Raw genomic sequence first — 16,345 nt, 5'->3', positions numbered from 1 at the left:
TATTTTATATATGATACCTCTCCTTGTGTTAGTTCCTAACAACAGTAGGTTGGATCATTCTTTTAATAAGTATTGTCTCCATAGGAGATAATATTGTAGATCTAATGAAACATCCTTTACCCATAAAAGAAATCATTACCATGGCATGATCCACACCTTAGTGTATGACTGTATGCCTAATTTACTTTACCATATCAGTCATACCTCAAGCACCTTTGTAGACATTGATCTATAGTCACTGTGCTTATAACTTTCATTTAAGATCATCTCAGATTCATATTGTAATACAGAGGCATACCTATGAAGAAGATTAACAAAAATGTGACAGCCATCAAGAATATTGACTTGCTCCAAAAAAGAAGCAAGTAACTGCTTTTGAGAAACAGCACGAATAACCATATGTAATACATCCTCAATACATGCCATATCCTGACTTCTCTCAAAGAAAGCTATGAGAGCTTTGATATCTGATGCTGCAATGTTCTGCCTGCAAAATAAGATTTTGAAAAGTCATGTTGATAGAACTTTTTATGTGAACACAGCTAATCAAAATGATTAGTAAATACAGCTAATCTACAATTTAGAATGCATGTAGGAGATATGCCAGAATTAGGAGACATTTAACCTGAGGCTCATTTCACCAAGACTTAATAGAAGGAGGCGGATTTTGTGAACTTCTTCTTGATTTGGTCTCTGTCCAACTATTCGTTTACTTATAGGATGAAGAAGAGGCTTGCTTCCAAAAGAAGAACGACCTTTTGGTTTATCCCAGTAAAATTGGCATATTATATCAATCACACGAGGGAGCCGACACAGGCTTGTGAGTAATCTTGGATCATTATCAAATTGCTGGATGAGGAACAAATATACTTCACGTTGGACTTTGTAGGTAGTATATACCCAGATAAATGGATTAAGAAATATACTTGAAACAACATCTTTCACCAATAGCTCCGACAACCCTGGTTGATAGTAGAAACCAAAGGTGAGATAAAACAATCTTGAAAGCAAATAAATCTAGATTCCAGAATAATGAAAGGTACATAACTTCTAATATAAACATATTTTAGCTTAAGATAAAGTCAAAGTTACATTACCACAGTTTGCCACAACACTAAACATTTGTTTCAAAGCTGAAAGAGTTTCTGAATTAAGTTGCTGTGGTGGAACAGATTGCAATAAAAATCCCAGGATAGAAAAGCCAGAAATAAGATGCATCTGTTGTTGATTTGCTAGATTATCATCTAGAAAAGAAGCTATTAGCTCAATAACCTCAGCTGCCATACGGTCTTTTGTGATATATCTAAGAAATGTATGCCCAAGTTGCTCATCTCCTAGATATTCAGACCCATCAAACTGAATTAAAAGAGGAAAGAATACTGAGACACCGCCAACACAATAGATTATTTGTTGCAACAACCGACGGGAACATAATTGTGTTCCAGCCAGAACTACTGCTTCAAAAGAGTTCTTATCCAGTGCATGATCCAACAGTGGTGACACATTAAACAAAGTCCTACCACCACTGGCCTGCAAAAAGATAGTAAGATTTTTCAGTTTTATAATCAAAGATAAAGTAAAGGTGTCCCCATGAAATTGTACTAGTAAAGAAAATACACCTGTGCGTTGAGACCAAAAACTATTTTAGATCCAAGGCCATCTTTTGCATCAAGAATTCCATTAGGCAATGGGCTGTCTGAAGAAAGTGCAGCTTCATTATCAAGAAAAGAATACATGTAACTTGGTCCTAGGAAATGGATACCCTGTATCTGCTCAGAAGAAATAGCATCTCCAAACAGATACACGGGACCAATCTGACCAAGAAAAGGAGATGAATCTTTGACAGATACCAAGCTTTCATCATCATAAACAGTTGGATTTGTTTTAGTTCCAATCGTACAGCGTGTCAAAGCTTCATTAACTTTTGCATACCTAACACATGACAAAAGACAAAGTTATGAAACAATTTTACCAAAAATGACTGAATTGAGAATGATAAAAAAATTAATGAAATACATGACAAAACACCTGCATTTTTCAGATGATACAAGATGACCATCAAGATAACACCGTAGTAGGCTTCCCCCAGAAAATGCTCTTCCAATGGTATGAGTTATGCAAAGAAAATGCCATTTCTTACGGACAAGATTGAGTTGCAATGAAACACACTGCCGTTTCTGATTGATAGACTGCAACAGCCATAATTTTACTGCATTAGACATTGACTATAACATTAAATAAAAAACCATCAAAATGGTAAGAAAATAAAAAGCTGATCATCCAATCAATGTTCTGATTTAGAAGGTTATAAATCAAGAGACAGACAAAAAGAAAGGGAGAAATGGATGATTAGTGATCAGAATTCCAAAGCTTTCACCATCTGGCTCCAATTCCATAGCATGGCATCTAAAAAGATGAATGATTACATTGAGCATACATGAGCTGTTATTACAAGAACAAATTAAAGAAGCAAGGCCAAGTATATGCCTACTATCATGTCTGATAGATCATTTGCCATCACGCTTAAGCGGTACTATCTACAAACTAAGTTATATATCTAGACTGAGGTAGGGTGAAGTAGAGTCCATGATTCTTCTGTATGGTGGGCATGCCACCTGGTGGTTGATCAAACTCTTGGTCTGGATTGGATGTTTCTTAACATTCCAATTGGAACTCAAAAGGAGGTGAATGTGCTTGACTGAGGGTAACTGAACAAGGTAGTGGTTCATCATTGGCACTTCTACAACGAGTGAGACTGGGCAAATTTCCTAGATTGCAACCATCAAAATTCAGTCTCAAGGAATCTGATGATTTGGAAGGGGTTCCAAATTAGATGTCATGTGTTGTATCAGCACATTATTAGAAGCTAGACATTTTGGTAGTTAAAGTGAAGCTCTCATTTCCATGCAATAATATTTAGCATTTAAACTTTGGAAAATAAAATAATGACCATATGCTATAAATAATATGAGAACAATTCAAGGAAAAAGGAACTTTAACCTCATAAACGAGCTTCTCTCTTCCAAGCATAGCAAAGCACCCCCTTCCATTTTCTGTAAGAAAACTGAAGAGGCCCATTGTTCCAGTTCTTGGAAAGTTCTCTACCCTGATCCAACACGAAAAAGAAAACCCCTTATTGTGCGGCCACTGCACTGGTGTTTTTATTACAATTCCCTTTAAGAAAAAAACAAAGAAAGAAGAAAGAGTCAGGTATCACAACCAAATTATAAAATTAAACAATATAAAATAGAATAGATCAATGTATTTCCTGAATAATGATAATACTTTGTGTTGACAGATGTTGTTGTACACATATGTTTAGTACCACAAGGGTACTTTTGTAATTTCTACATTTTTATGTTGTATGACCATCCTAGTATAAATAATAACATACTGCACACGCCTGCAGCATTCTTTTGGACTCTCAGTCCTCTCGCCTCTCCTCTCTTTCTCTTCTCTTGTTCAACATGGTATCAGAGCGAGTCGTCCAGGCCTGAAGGGTGATGTCGAGCAAATCTGATTTTTTCATCTTCCAGCGTAGAAAAAAGTTCTGGTTTCTAGAGAGTTTTCTATCTGATGTTCAAAGAAATTTGCCAGACTTTTCATCTTCCAGCGTAGAGAAAATTCTGGTTTATAGAGAGGCTATCATCTGATGTTCAAGGTGGTATTATCTACTGTTCATCTGCTGTTCGGGTGCCCTGGTATTCGACTGAAGTTTTGTTTTTGTGTTACTTTGCACCCATTGATGGACTGTTGATGCCCTAGTATTCGACTTAAGTGTTCCTTTTTGTGTTACTGCTGTTCGGCTACCCTGTTGATGGACTGAAGTAGCTCTTTCTTTTACTTTGCTCTCATTGACTGTTCGGCTGCCCTGAAGTTGGCACTGTTCCAGGTCTGCCGATTAGGTGTGTGGTGAACTTCACCTTGCTCCTTCCATTTTGTTGTGGGGTCATATGATCTCTGTGAATCCGTAGGTCATACAGACCTGTTTATGTGCTGCAACAGCAGTGTTTGTCTTTTCGGATCCCTGTAAAACTGTAGGTTATACAGACCTGTTTACGCGCTGCAACAACAGTGTTTGTTCTTGGATCCCTGTGAAACCGTAGGTCATAAGGACCTGTTTGTGTGCTACAATAGCAGTTTTTTTAGTGGACTGAAGGTCAAGAAGTGCTTGGTGCCTTCTATAACAACTCTGTGAAGCAGTGCTCCTTCTTTGGGTGCTGTTTTTTAAACCTAAAATCATGAGTGGTGAAGATTCAGCCACATCTGGAGTTTCTTCAATGCTGAATGGAATGAGTGGGGGTGGTGACCTATCCTTTCCTATGGCTGTTGTCCCTCTTGATGGTTTAAATTACCTAGAGTGGTCAAGAGGGATCAAGTTATATATTACTGCAAGAGGGATCAAGTTATATATCGCTGTTGTCTCTCTGGGAGTGCTGAATATGATAGATGGAATCAAGAGAACAGTATGGTTATGTCTTGGCTCTTAGTCTCCATGCAACCTCAAATAAGGAAGAATTTCATGTGGGCTGAAACTGCAAATGAGATCTGGGAAGAAGTACAATCTACATATTCAAAGCTGCGACACTATGCCAAGATCTATCAACTGCAGGCATAATTGTCTACTTGTAGACAAGGAGAGAGGTGTTTATCAGTATATTACTCAGACTTGACTTCTGTCTGGAAGGAGTTGGACCATTACCAGAATGTGGATTGGAAGTGTGACGAGGATGCAAAACTGTACAAGAAACTTGTCTCCCAACAAAGAGTGTTTGCCTTCTTACATGGTCTAAATCCTATGTATGAATCTATCAGAGTCCAGATTCTTAGTTTTAAGGATCTTCCATCAGTTCAGGAAGTTTATGCTCTTGTAAAATTTGAAGAGAGCAGAAGGAATTTGATGAACAACCCCGGTGGGGAGGTAGTTGTGTTGGCAGCAAAAGGGGGTGTTTCTATTAGTGTGGGATCTTCTTCCAGGAAAGGAGATCTCTATAAAAAAACAGAAGATAAGGACAAATTGTGGTGCACTCATTGCCAAAAACCCCGACACACTAGAGATACCTGTTGGGATATTCATGGGAAACCAAAATGGGCTCAAGATCTGAATAAGAAGCAAGGTTCAGATGTGAATAAAAGGTCCGAACAACAAGGTACAAAGAAATACAACATGGCCAACATGGCTACTCGGGAGAATCAACCCTCCATCCCTACTATGACTCAGACACATCTCTCTGGATCTGACCCAAGGGAGGATATTATGAATTCCTTCCGTGACCATTTAGAGTTCTATGGTAGAGCAATTCGTCAGATGGATGCTCCTCCCTCAACCTCATTTGCATCTACGTCAGGTAACTCTGCCATAGCTTTCCATGTTGCTTCTCACACCCTTGACTCTCCATGGATCATTGATTCTGGATATTCAAAACACATGATTGGTACGTCCTCTTACTTTCAAACCTATCACCTTCTTTCTGGAAGAGACAAGGTGAGACTAGTTGATGGATCATACACTTCCATAGCTGGTCATGGAACCATCTCTCTTCCCCTTGGCCTTACCCTCTTTGATGTCCTACATGTTCCAAAATTTCCCATTAATTTGTTCTCTGTTAGTAGTGTTACTAATTCCTTAAACTGCTCAGTGACCTTTTTCCCTTCTCATTGTGTGATTCAGGATTTGGCCTCAAGGAGGACGTATGGTTGATGGACTTTACATGTTGGAGAATAAGGTTGATCTTCATGTTACAGAGTCTATGAATCAGTCCTGTAAGAGTCAAATTTATTTATGGCATTGTCATCTTGGTCTTTTGTCTTTTGAGTCTTTAAAAGTTGTGTTTCCAGAACTGTTTAAGTCAATGTCCGTTTTAGATTTCTCTTGTCAAACGTGTCAGTTAAGTAAACATTGTAGAACTCATTTTCTTCAAAAAAATAGTAAATCTGAATTTCCTTTTCGCATTGTTCATTCTGATGTATGGGGCCCTGTTACTTTACCATTTGAGAGTGGTTACAAGTATTTTATTACCCTCATTGATGATTATTCTAGATATACTTGGGTATATCCTATGCGAACCAGGGAGGAAGTACCAAAATAAATCCAAGATTTTCAGCGGATGATCTTCACTCAATTTCAGACTGAAATCCAAATTTTTCAATCAGACAATGCGAAAGAGTTTTTTCATAGTGATCTCACGAAGTTCTTTGCTTCGCGTGGTTCACTTCACCGTAGCTCTTGCGCCCGAACACCACAACAAAATGGTGTGGCTGAACGGAAGAACTGACATCTCCTTGAAGTGGCTCGGGGTTTACTACTCCATATGAATGTCCCAAACGTTTTTGGCTTGAGGTTGTTCTTTGTTCTACCTACCTCATTAACCGTATGCCCTCTCGTTGGTTAGTACAAAGCCCCACATCAGCTTCTCTTTCCTAAGGCCCCCCTTCTTCCCATTCCTCCTCGTGTCTTTGGTTGTCAGTGCTTTGTCCAAAATCTGTCTCCCACCCGTGGGAAATTGGATTCTCGTGCTATTCCATGCATATTCCTTGGTTACTCCTTCACTCAAAAGGGATACCGTTGTTTTGATCCTGTTTCTCGAAAATTCTGTCTCCATGGATGTTTCTTTCTTTGAGGATGAGTCATTCTTTCCTGTTTCTCCTCAAGGGGTGTGTAGGCATGAGGAAAAACCGGTTCAACTCCCTCCTCTTCCTGATCCTCCGCCTTTTCGTGTCTTCTTTCGTCGTTGCAAAGGCCAACCAAATTCAAGAACTGTGGAGAATCTAAAAGTTGTACCTCCAGTACCATCAAACTCCTCGGGGGAGGATCATACCCACTCAGGTAACTTGGCTCCCAATGATGTCCCTGATTCTATTGAAATTGATACCTCGGATGCTAATGGCATTGACCTTCCTATTGCTCACAGGAAAGGTATTAGATTGTGCACCACTAAACATCCCATTTCCAACTTTGTTTCCTATGAGAACATTTCATCCTCATTTCGTGCTTTCCTTACCTCTATTAACAGTGTCTCTATCCCCAAGAATGTGGCAGAAGCTCTTTCAGTACCTGAATGGACAGATGCCATGAAGGAAGAAATTAATGCCCTTCATAAAAATGGCACATGGGAACTTGTAGATCTTCCTAAGGGAAAGGATCCAGTTGGATGTAAATGGGTGTTCACTGTCAAGCGAAGGGCTGATGGAACGGTGGAGAGGTATAAAGCTCGCTTAGTGGCAAAGAGGTTTACTCAAGTGTACGGACTTGATTATGCAGAAACTTTTGCCCCTGTTGCCAAGATGAACTCCATTAGAGTTCTATTCTCTCTTGTTGCTAATTTGGTTTGGGATCTACATCAGCTTGACATCAAGAATGCATTCTTGAATGGTGATCTTGAAGATGAAGTTTACATGATTCAACTCCCTGGTCTACTAGCTCAAGGCAATGAACAGAAAGTGTGCAAGTTGAAGAAGTCTTTATACGGGTTGAAACAATCACCAAGAGCTTGGTTCAGCAGAAAGGATACAAGCAATGTCAATCAGATCACACACTGTTTGTGAAAAGAGGAGAAGGCAAAATGGCCGCTTTAATAGTATACGTGGATGACATAATTGTTACTAGTGACTGGAAGGAAGAAATCCAAAGGTTGAAGGGTTTCCTTGCCACTCAGTTTGAAGTGAAGGATCTAGGACCTCCCAGATACTTCCTTGGAATTAAAGTTGCTCGATCAAAAAGGGGTATCTTCATTTCCCAAAGGAAATATGTCCTAGATTTACTTCAAGACACTGGAAAGATGGGAGTGAAGCCAGTTGACTCTCCCATTGACCCCAACCATAAATTAGGTGACAACCAATGTGAACCTCTCAAGGATGTGAAACAGTTTCAGAGGCCTGTAGGGAAATTGTTATATCTTTCTATGACTCGCCCAGACATTGCTTATGCTGTTGGTGTCCTCAGTCAGTTCATGCATGCACCTAGGTCCACTCATCTTGAAGCGGCAGAAAAAATCCTCCGATATATAAAAAAGTTTCTTGGTGCTGGCTTGTTATTTCAAAGGCACGGGCATTTGAAAGTTGAAGTTTATACAGATGCAGATTGGGCTGGATCTCAAAGTGATAGAAAGTCTACTAGTGGCTACTGCACCTTTATAGGAGGGAACCTTGTTACATGGAGGAGTAAAAAGCAAAATGTGGTGGCTAGATGCAATGCTAAAGCTGAATATCGTGCAATGGCTCACAGAGTAACTGAAAGTATGTGGATAAAGAATCTGTTGAGTGAGTTGGGTTTCCCAGTGGACAAGCCTATGACTCTATTCTGTGATAACAAAGCAGATATAAACATTGTTGCTAACCCAGTGCTACATGATAGAACAAAACACATCGAAGTTGACAAGCATTTTATCAGAGAGAAATAGGCGAAGTATGTACTCCCTATGTCAGCTCTGAGAACCAACTTGTAGCATCTTTACAAAATGGCTACACCATTCCAGACATCATGATCTCTTTGACAAGTTGGGCATGATTGATATCTATGCCCCAACTTGAGGGGGAGTGTAGACAGATGTTGTTGTACACATATGTTTAGTACCGCAAGGGTACTTTTGTAATTTCTTCATTTTTTATGTTGTATGACCATCCTAGTATAAATAATAACATACTGCACATGCCTGCAGCATTCTTTTGGGCTCTCAGTCCACTCACCTCTCCTCTCTTTCTCTTCTCTTGTTCAACATTTTGCATGAATAATTTAAAGCAGAAAAGGAATCACCAAAACCATTTATTTTATCCAGAAGTTGCATAATTGAAGATCACATGCATTTAAAACTGGCCACCTCCCAAAACATTTATTCCCTGTTAACTCCTGATCTTGCAAGTGATTCTGTTAGTGTTTTGCTGATCTTGGCACCCATTTGACTATTGCTCCCAAAGCCCTTACCATATTGCAGATCTCTATTAAGTATGCCTTTACAACCTTGACAGCTATTCCGTAACCACCCCATCTGTACTGGGAATATTGTCAAGTATTCTTTTTTTTTTGTAAGTAATACGAATATTATTTAGATTCAATAATTCCATAAGAGATATACAGTAAAAGCTTCCCACAAAGAGGCACGCGATGCAGCCTCAAAAGCAATAAACAAACTTACAATTGAATAAAAAATAACTGATTCTTATGCACAACTTGCTTAGTTAAACAATCTGCCACCCCATTTGCAAATCTCCTTTCCCATAGAAAACTAACTACCATATTTGTGGTTAGTCACTTGAATCTTCGCAAAGACATCCTAAAGGACCAAGCCACTATCTCCGGTTCCTTCAGCCACCTAATTACCAGTGTAGAGTTACCTTTAATTAGCAATGTTCTCATAGTCCTGGTCTCTAGCAATCTCTACTCCCTGTACTGCATGAACTTTCGCATTAACAGCACCCCCCACTCCAGTTGGACCTGAAAATAATGCTATAAACTACCTTCTACATTTTTGAACAATACCCCAATACCAAAAGGCCCAAGATTGCCTAGACTACAGCCATCAAAGTTTAGCTTGATAAATCCTTCTTCAAGGGGCCTAATCTATCACAGGCTTATCTGTGACGGCAGAGCTTTTCGTAACCAGTTCCCAATTCTCCCACATATCATCAAGGGAAAAGTGTGAAAATAAGCCCGAGGCTTTTACCCAAATTACAGCCCTGTTAATTATACAATCCCAAACTGCAACCTCTTCTCTCTCCTTGTCATTGAAGAGTCTAGCATTTCTTTCCTCCCAAACTGTCCACACCAAAGTAGCTCTGGCACATCCGCACATGACCTTATCTCTTCTCTTAGGTCACCTAAAGGCTGTAGGGTCAAATAGATTGCCAATCTACAGATGCTCAGTCCACCTACAACCAAAAAGACCAAAACAGTTTTCCCAAAGATCTACAACAAAGGGGCAAGAGTATACCAGTTTGGGGAAATACTAAGTCTAGGTCTTCTCTTTTGCAAATTGTCCAAAGTGTTTAGTTTTCTAGGAGAGACTTCCCAACAAAGAACTTCGAACTTAGAATGGAAAGGCTGAAGGTTAGGAACATAACACAAAGAAGAGAAAAAGGAAGAACAAGAGAACAAGCCGAAAGGGTTAGTATTGCCATCCCCCTCCTTAATCCATTGATGACTTGATTATTGCCTCCAACAGATCTCTTCCCTAAGCAAAATCTCTTCCAACATATATCAAAGTCCTATCCTCCTAACTTAACAATTCTCTCCTCAAAGCTTCCAAAGTAATCTCTATTCCACTCTTTAATTTGGCATTTAAGCCTTTGTGTCTTCCTATGGAACTTAGCTCCTTTCCACCAAACATCCCCCACTTCCTCATTCCACCATTCATCCACCTTGTGCACAAACTTTTGGTGCGCGCCACATATTTTCAACCCTAAACGATCTATGGTCACAAAGAAAGTCCTTAGTTCCAATACTAATCAGGTAATGATCTAAAGTGCCTCTTGGAAAAGCCCTAGCTATCAACCCTATCCAATGTTTTTCCCACTCAGGATTGAAAACAAACCTATCCAACTTAGAACAAATAGGAGGGACTTGCAAATTGAACCAAGTGAGCATTGTCTGCTAGAGGAGAATCTCTTTTAGTGCACAATCATCAATAAACTCATTGAACTTCCTCATACTAGTAGAGATCAATTGATTGGGATTATTTGTCTCATTTGTATTATCAAAGAGCTCCTCTCACGGTCTGTCCAACAAGCCTCTAACATCAAAGAGCTCCTCTCATATTTCACCTCTCTCTATATCTATTAGGAGCATAAACATTCGACAGTACCCACATGAAGCCATCTCCTATGTTTCTTGAATTTCAAAGAGACTGAGAACCGGCCTATTAATTCTTCCAGAGACTCCATCACCTCATTCTTCTATATTGTTACTAGACCCCTCGAGCCCCCACCCCCTCCATAATGGCAGAAAGGACCAACCAATTCCTATAGAGCTCCAAACACTTCTCACCCATCACCTGTTAGTACATAAACCCACACTAGAGTATCTCTACTCCGCACAAAAGGATAACTAGAAATCACCAACAGGACACCTTTCTCTTGTAGAGTCCCAAAAACAATTGGGCAGTGATTGCTACCAACATGAAAGGAGTTATCTTCTTCCCTACCAACCCCAAAATAGGCTTCAGATAACATTGGTACAGTTAGGTTCTTTGATTTGTCATTGCCTTCTTCCTCCAAAAGGAAAAAAAAAAAGAGCTTTTCAATATCAAAGCTATCCTCCTCTTGGAATCTTGGATTTCTATCCAAGCAAACACTGCCAATACTAAGTGTCTCAGACTCCTCTAAATTGATATCCTCTTCATTCAACGAATAAGCTCCTTCTAAATCTCCATTAAAACCTTCCAGTGACATCTTCTATATCTCCATTAAAGAGAGTTCTCCCACCCAATGCTTTTGGACTGTAACGAGAATCGAGGGGGGGGGCAATAATGGACCAGATTTAGTGTCCATAATTGGCCCCTTAAAGTTTCCCACATGACCTTTTAAGTTGTCACATGACCCATCCCTTTTATTAACTAATGTGCCCGACCCACTTAAGTTACCCTTATTCCTCTCACAAGCTTTCCCCCTTTCATGTTTAGTCTCAGTCCTTCTTTTTCAATCAATGATGAAGATTTTATTACAAATAATAAAGGTGTTACAAGAACATTTAAACATAGGTGTGAGATACAGCCCCCTTTACATGAATTGAATTGCAATTGAGCCACTAACAGTTCAAACTAATGCACCTCTTGTCTTGTAAAAAAAATCAGCTAACCCATTTGCTAATCGCCTTGCCCGTTGAAAAATGGTTATTATATCTCTAATCAGCCATTTAAATATTTTCACAGAATCTTTCTGGTTCCCTTAGCCACCTAATTTTTAAAGGTTGGGCTTCATTCTCTTTGGGCCCAATCGAGCACCCCACAAACGGATCAATCGATTCTGGTCTAGTACCTCTCTTTTGAAGATTCAAAAGAACTCCTTCACTATGTGTGCAAGTTGGGCAGGTTGGGCTGGGTTTATGGTCAACCCTAAGATTTGGGCTTAAGCAGTGCATAGGTGAGGCACATTTTATGGTATGTGCCTCGCCTAGGTCCTAGGCACAGCCCTTTCAAAAGGTGCACACCTGGTGCGCCTAGGCAGCTTGTAGAATCAGGAATGTAATATGTTTTACATCACATTAGCTACTTGAAGTAATGCAATTCAGGAAAAAAGAGATTATGAGTTTGCATGCTTGGAAATGTTGTATATGTTTGGTTTTATTATTAAATTTTCATTTGAATACGCATTACATCTTATGTTTATGTAATTTAGTTTTAGATAATAGGTTTTTTAAAACATTTAATTAAAATTTAAGTTTATATTTTTATTAATATTATGTTTAATATTTTCTATTTTTTGCAATTTTTTTGAATTTTCTGATATTTTTATTTTTTAGCTTTTTTTTTTGTATTTCTGTGCCTTGCTTCAAAAAGGCGTGTGCCTCACCTTCCGCCTTGCACCTCGGGCGCAAATTGCCCCTTGCACCTTTTTTGTGCCTTGTGCTTTTAAAATACTAAAGCCTAAGGACCGAGTCCGAGGTCAAGCCCAATCTTCCCAACCCAAGCCCAGCCTGCACTGTAATTTGATGCACTCAGCTTGGGCTTAGGCCCAAACCAAGCTCGGGTTGGTCAATGGACACAGTCTAAAATCACACACGTATGTATGCATTTATACAAATATTTATGTATATATCTAAATACATATCTATATATGTATGTATGTACATACGTATGCATTTACACATGTAAATAATCACGCTGGGCTTGGGCCAGGTTTGAGCTAAGGGGTTAGGCTTGAGCCTAGCCCAGAAATAAAAAACTCAGTCTTGGACCCAAACCCAGCCCGAGGACCAAGATGATACGTATACCATGAAAAGAAAAGAAAAAAAAGTCAAGGACTTACAGATTCATTCCCAGTCAGATCAAAAAAGGCAGTTGGTCCTTTTTCATTTAGCATAAACAGAATGCTGCTCAACAGCAATGAGCAGTATTGCTGCCTCGTTCCAATTTTTTCACTGCGAAGAAGTGCAAAAATTTTGCGTATGTCCTTTCCAGATATGCTATGCCCACCAATTACCTGAATTAGTTGTGCAATTTTTAAAACGACACTTTCATTCACTTCTTCAGAAAACCAATCAAGAAGAAAATTAAGCATTCCTGCTCTGACACAAGAAGCACGATTGGAGATGGAATCCCTTAGCAGTTGCTGAAATACATTGAATCCATAATGCTGCAAAGAATCACTGCTCTGCCCAACCATAAGAAAAGTAACGATTCAGAAAGGCACAGACTCGTACAATCAAAATGTCACAACATTCAAAATTTTCAAAATTATGGAAATCAAAACTGGAAAGAAAAAAAAAAAAACTAAACCCCACCTTCTGGAGAACACTAAAACATAGAATGATTACATCTTCATTCTGCACCAAAACAGATAATGGTGAAAAATTAACATTAGTGGCTAAAAATCCTGAATTCAGTTACAAGTTCCTATTCCTAAACATAAAACGAGAAAGAAGAAGCAACAGATACGCTTAGATCTTATATCAAAAGAATACAAATTTTGTAGATTAGTTTCTTATAACTAACCTTTATTACAGGGTTCACTTTGATGTCAAACTTCCCATCAACAAGCATATCAAGCAGAGCATTTAGAAGCCCTTCACTTGGATGCCATTGGCAAAAGTCCAACAGTAAATTTTGCAACATCTCATAACCCTTCCCCACAAGGGTTCTGAATGCAGCCTGTGAAAAATAAAGAACTGAGAAAAGAAACACTACTGAATAATGAATAAAATTATGAAAAAATGGTGAGCCAAGAACAAAACTAAAGAGATACTTTCCCCTCACACCAGTCTGGCTGGCAATCAAACAATATAGTGAAGATGAGCAAGAAATTAAAAATGTTGATATTTATTCAATTTTCTTTGACAAAAAGAAGGATAACAACCAAACCATAGTAAATAAAGTGATGTTCATAAAAGGTGTTAGTTTCTAAAACATCAGTCCATTACATAAGGGCTTTTGCATTAATGTGGCTGTTGAAAAACATGGCATGTCCTCCTAGAAGTGCAATAATCAGCCTATTCTGCATAGGATCGGTAAGAATACATATTGATTATAGTGTTGAAGACAGAGACAGGAACACTTAATCGGACTTAGGGTTCAGAGAAGGTCTGATAATATCCCCGTGCTCTTCCAGGAGTTTTGATTGGATTGGCTTAGCAGAGTCCTCCAAGATTTCCAATCTGAGTTTTCTTTTTTTAGATTGACTAGACCACATTTCCACGGTTTCCTTTAGTTTTCTTCTTTTTCTGATGCAATGTGCTTCTATCAGATGATTTATCTTAAGTTGGGTAAAAATTTTCAGTTTAGAGCATTCTATTATTGGCTTTTGAAGGAACTTTATTCTCTTTTATGTGTATGAACGTCGAACTTAAAGATGGTCAGTTAACTTTTATAAGTCAAAAACATAAAAAAGAAAGAAATCTACAAACAGGATAAGGGTCATTACCCAATAGTAGTCCATGCCATCCAAGGCCTTGGGAGGGGTGGACTGAGTAGACCCAAACCTCAGCAACTTTTTGCAGGAGAGCAGACCAAACCCACATTCTCATGCTTGTCAGCCCAAGATTTTACCATTGCACTAAACAATGGTCCCTAAGTCTATAGCCAGGATATTTATCATTTTTTATCAGCTGTAAGAATTATCCATAAAACGTAAGGGATCAAATAATGAGCCTTAGGGGATTAGTTTTATTCTACATAGAGGACCTTTTGAACATCCCATAGTTATTATCTGGCATGCAAGAAAGACCCCCTAACAAATATCTAACAAAAACATGGGCACCTAATATATATACTACTTTAAAAAGTACGAATAGCCTCAAGAATATTTCGGGAATTTTCTGAGGACAAAATTTACCCTTTATGTTTAAATTTATTGATAAAAATGAGGGCAAATATGGTAGTTGGTTATTCATATTAAATGAGTTGTAGAGAGGTAATTTCAAGATATTCAATTCATTCAATTCTCTCTTATTAAATCTACCAATTAAGGTATTAATTTGCATTCACCTTCATTGAATCATATATTTAAGGTTTTTTTTTTGTTTTTTCTCATCATTAAATTCTATAATTAAATCCATACATAATAAATTAATAATTCCAATAACATAAAAAGTTATACTTTTAATATCTACCTAGAAAAAAATAGTGTTTTCATCTAGGTGGTGGTAAGAAATTAAACCATTTGGGCCAAATGGGCCAATCCGTGTTGCCACAATTAAATAATAAAATTCAAAAATATATAAAATGCAAAAATATAGAAATTAAAAAAAATAGGAATGCTTTTAACATCATATATATTATGATTTAGCCTGCCCTTGAGTTCTGTTAGTCTGATAACAGCCAAGAAGAGAGAAGAAGAAAGAAGAAAGAAAGAGAGAGAGAATAGAGGAGAAAAGGTGAGAAGAAAAGTCTGATTCGAATGAGAGAAAAAAAATTACCTCTCCCATTCGGCCAGACATGTTTTATACTACTAACATAATGGAAAAGACACATGTGCCCTTACTTAAGTAAGGGACACTAGTTCTAATATAATATTATAGATCAGCAACCTCAACATAAGTATAAAGACAGAAATACCCCTACATACTCCACACTAACACTCCCCCTCAATCTGGTGAGTGTATATCATATAATCCCAGCTAGTTACATATGTAGTCCACTCTTCCCCGACTTAACCCTAAATAAGTCTGTCCACTGGTTCCCTGTGTTAACATATGCAGTGTCTATCACTCCATTCAACACCTTCTCTCTCACAAAGTGACAGCCAACTTCTATTTGTTTGGTTCTTTCATGAAACACCAGATTAGAAGAAATATGAATTGCAGCCTGATTGTCACAGTAGAGCTTCATTGGAATGTTAACATTGTATCCTATCTCCTGTAGAAGGTTCCTTAGCCACACTAATTCACAAGTAGTATGTGCCATAGCTCTATATTCTGCCTCTGCACTGCTTCTCGCCACGACTATCTGCTTCTTACTTTTCCATGTCACCAGATTACCCCCAAGGAAAGTGCAATAGCCTGTGGTAGACCTCCTATCAGACATAGAACCGGCCCAGTCAGCATCAGTATATCCTTCTATTTCAAGTTTTCCACCACTTTTGTATATCAAACCACGACCAAGAGCCCCTTTTAAATACCTCACAATTCTTAAAACCACATCCCAATAAGGAACCAGAGGTTTCTGCATGAACTGACTTACCACACTAACCACAAATGAAA

At 38.5% G+C, this 16,345-nt stretch overlaps 1 protein-coding gene across 7 annotated transcripts in view; it reads right to left on the bottom strand.

The window, feature by feature from the left end:
- The window catches only part of LOC148850688 (binding protein), a 104,362-nt gene that overhangs the window by 18,202 nt on the left and 69,815 nt on the right, over window positions 1-16,345 (bottom strand). For all 7 annotated transcript variants that reach the window (XM_088947545.1, XM_088947544.1, XM_088947548.1 and 4 more), the window contains 9 exons: window positions 13,644-13,799; window positions 13,433-13,474; window positions 12,958-13,302; window positions 3,001-3,174; window positions 2,029-2,189; window positions 1,620-1,932; window positions 1,098-1,530; window positions 626-962; window positions 299-487 (listed from right to left, as the gene is read on the bottom strand). In XM_088947545.1, the coding sequence (XP_088803671.1) occupies window positions 299-487; window positions 626-962; window positions 1,098-1,530; window positions 1,620-1,932; window positions 2,029-2,189; window positions 3,001-3,174; window positions 12,958-13,302; window positions 13,433-13,474; window positions 13,644-13,799 (2,150 nt within the window). The remainder of the gene's footprint in view (window positions 1-298; window positions 488-625; window positions 963-1,097; window positions 1,531-1,619; window positions 1,933-2,028; window positions 2,190-3,000; window positions 3,175-12,957; window positions 13,303-13,432; window positions 13,475-13,643; window positions 13,800-16,345) is intronic.

This window comes from Nelumbo lutea, chromosome 5 (genome assembly GCF_056320005.1).
Source record: "Nelumbo lutea isolate HS-2025 chromosome 5, American lotus-T2T, whole genome shotgun sequence".
Taxonomy (NCBI): Eukaryota; Viridiplantae; Streptophyta; class Magnoliopsida; order Proteales; family Nelumbonaceae; genus Nelumbo; species Nelumbo lutea.
The sequence above is the reverse complement of the archived record's forward strand: the minus strand, read 5'-3'. Positions and strand labels throughout refer to the sequence as shown.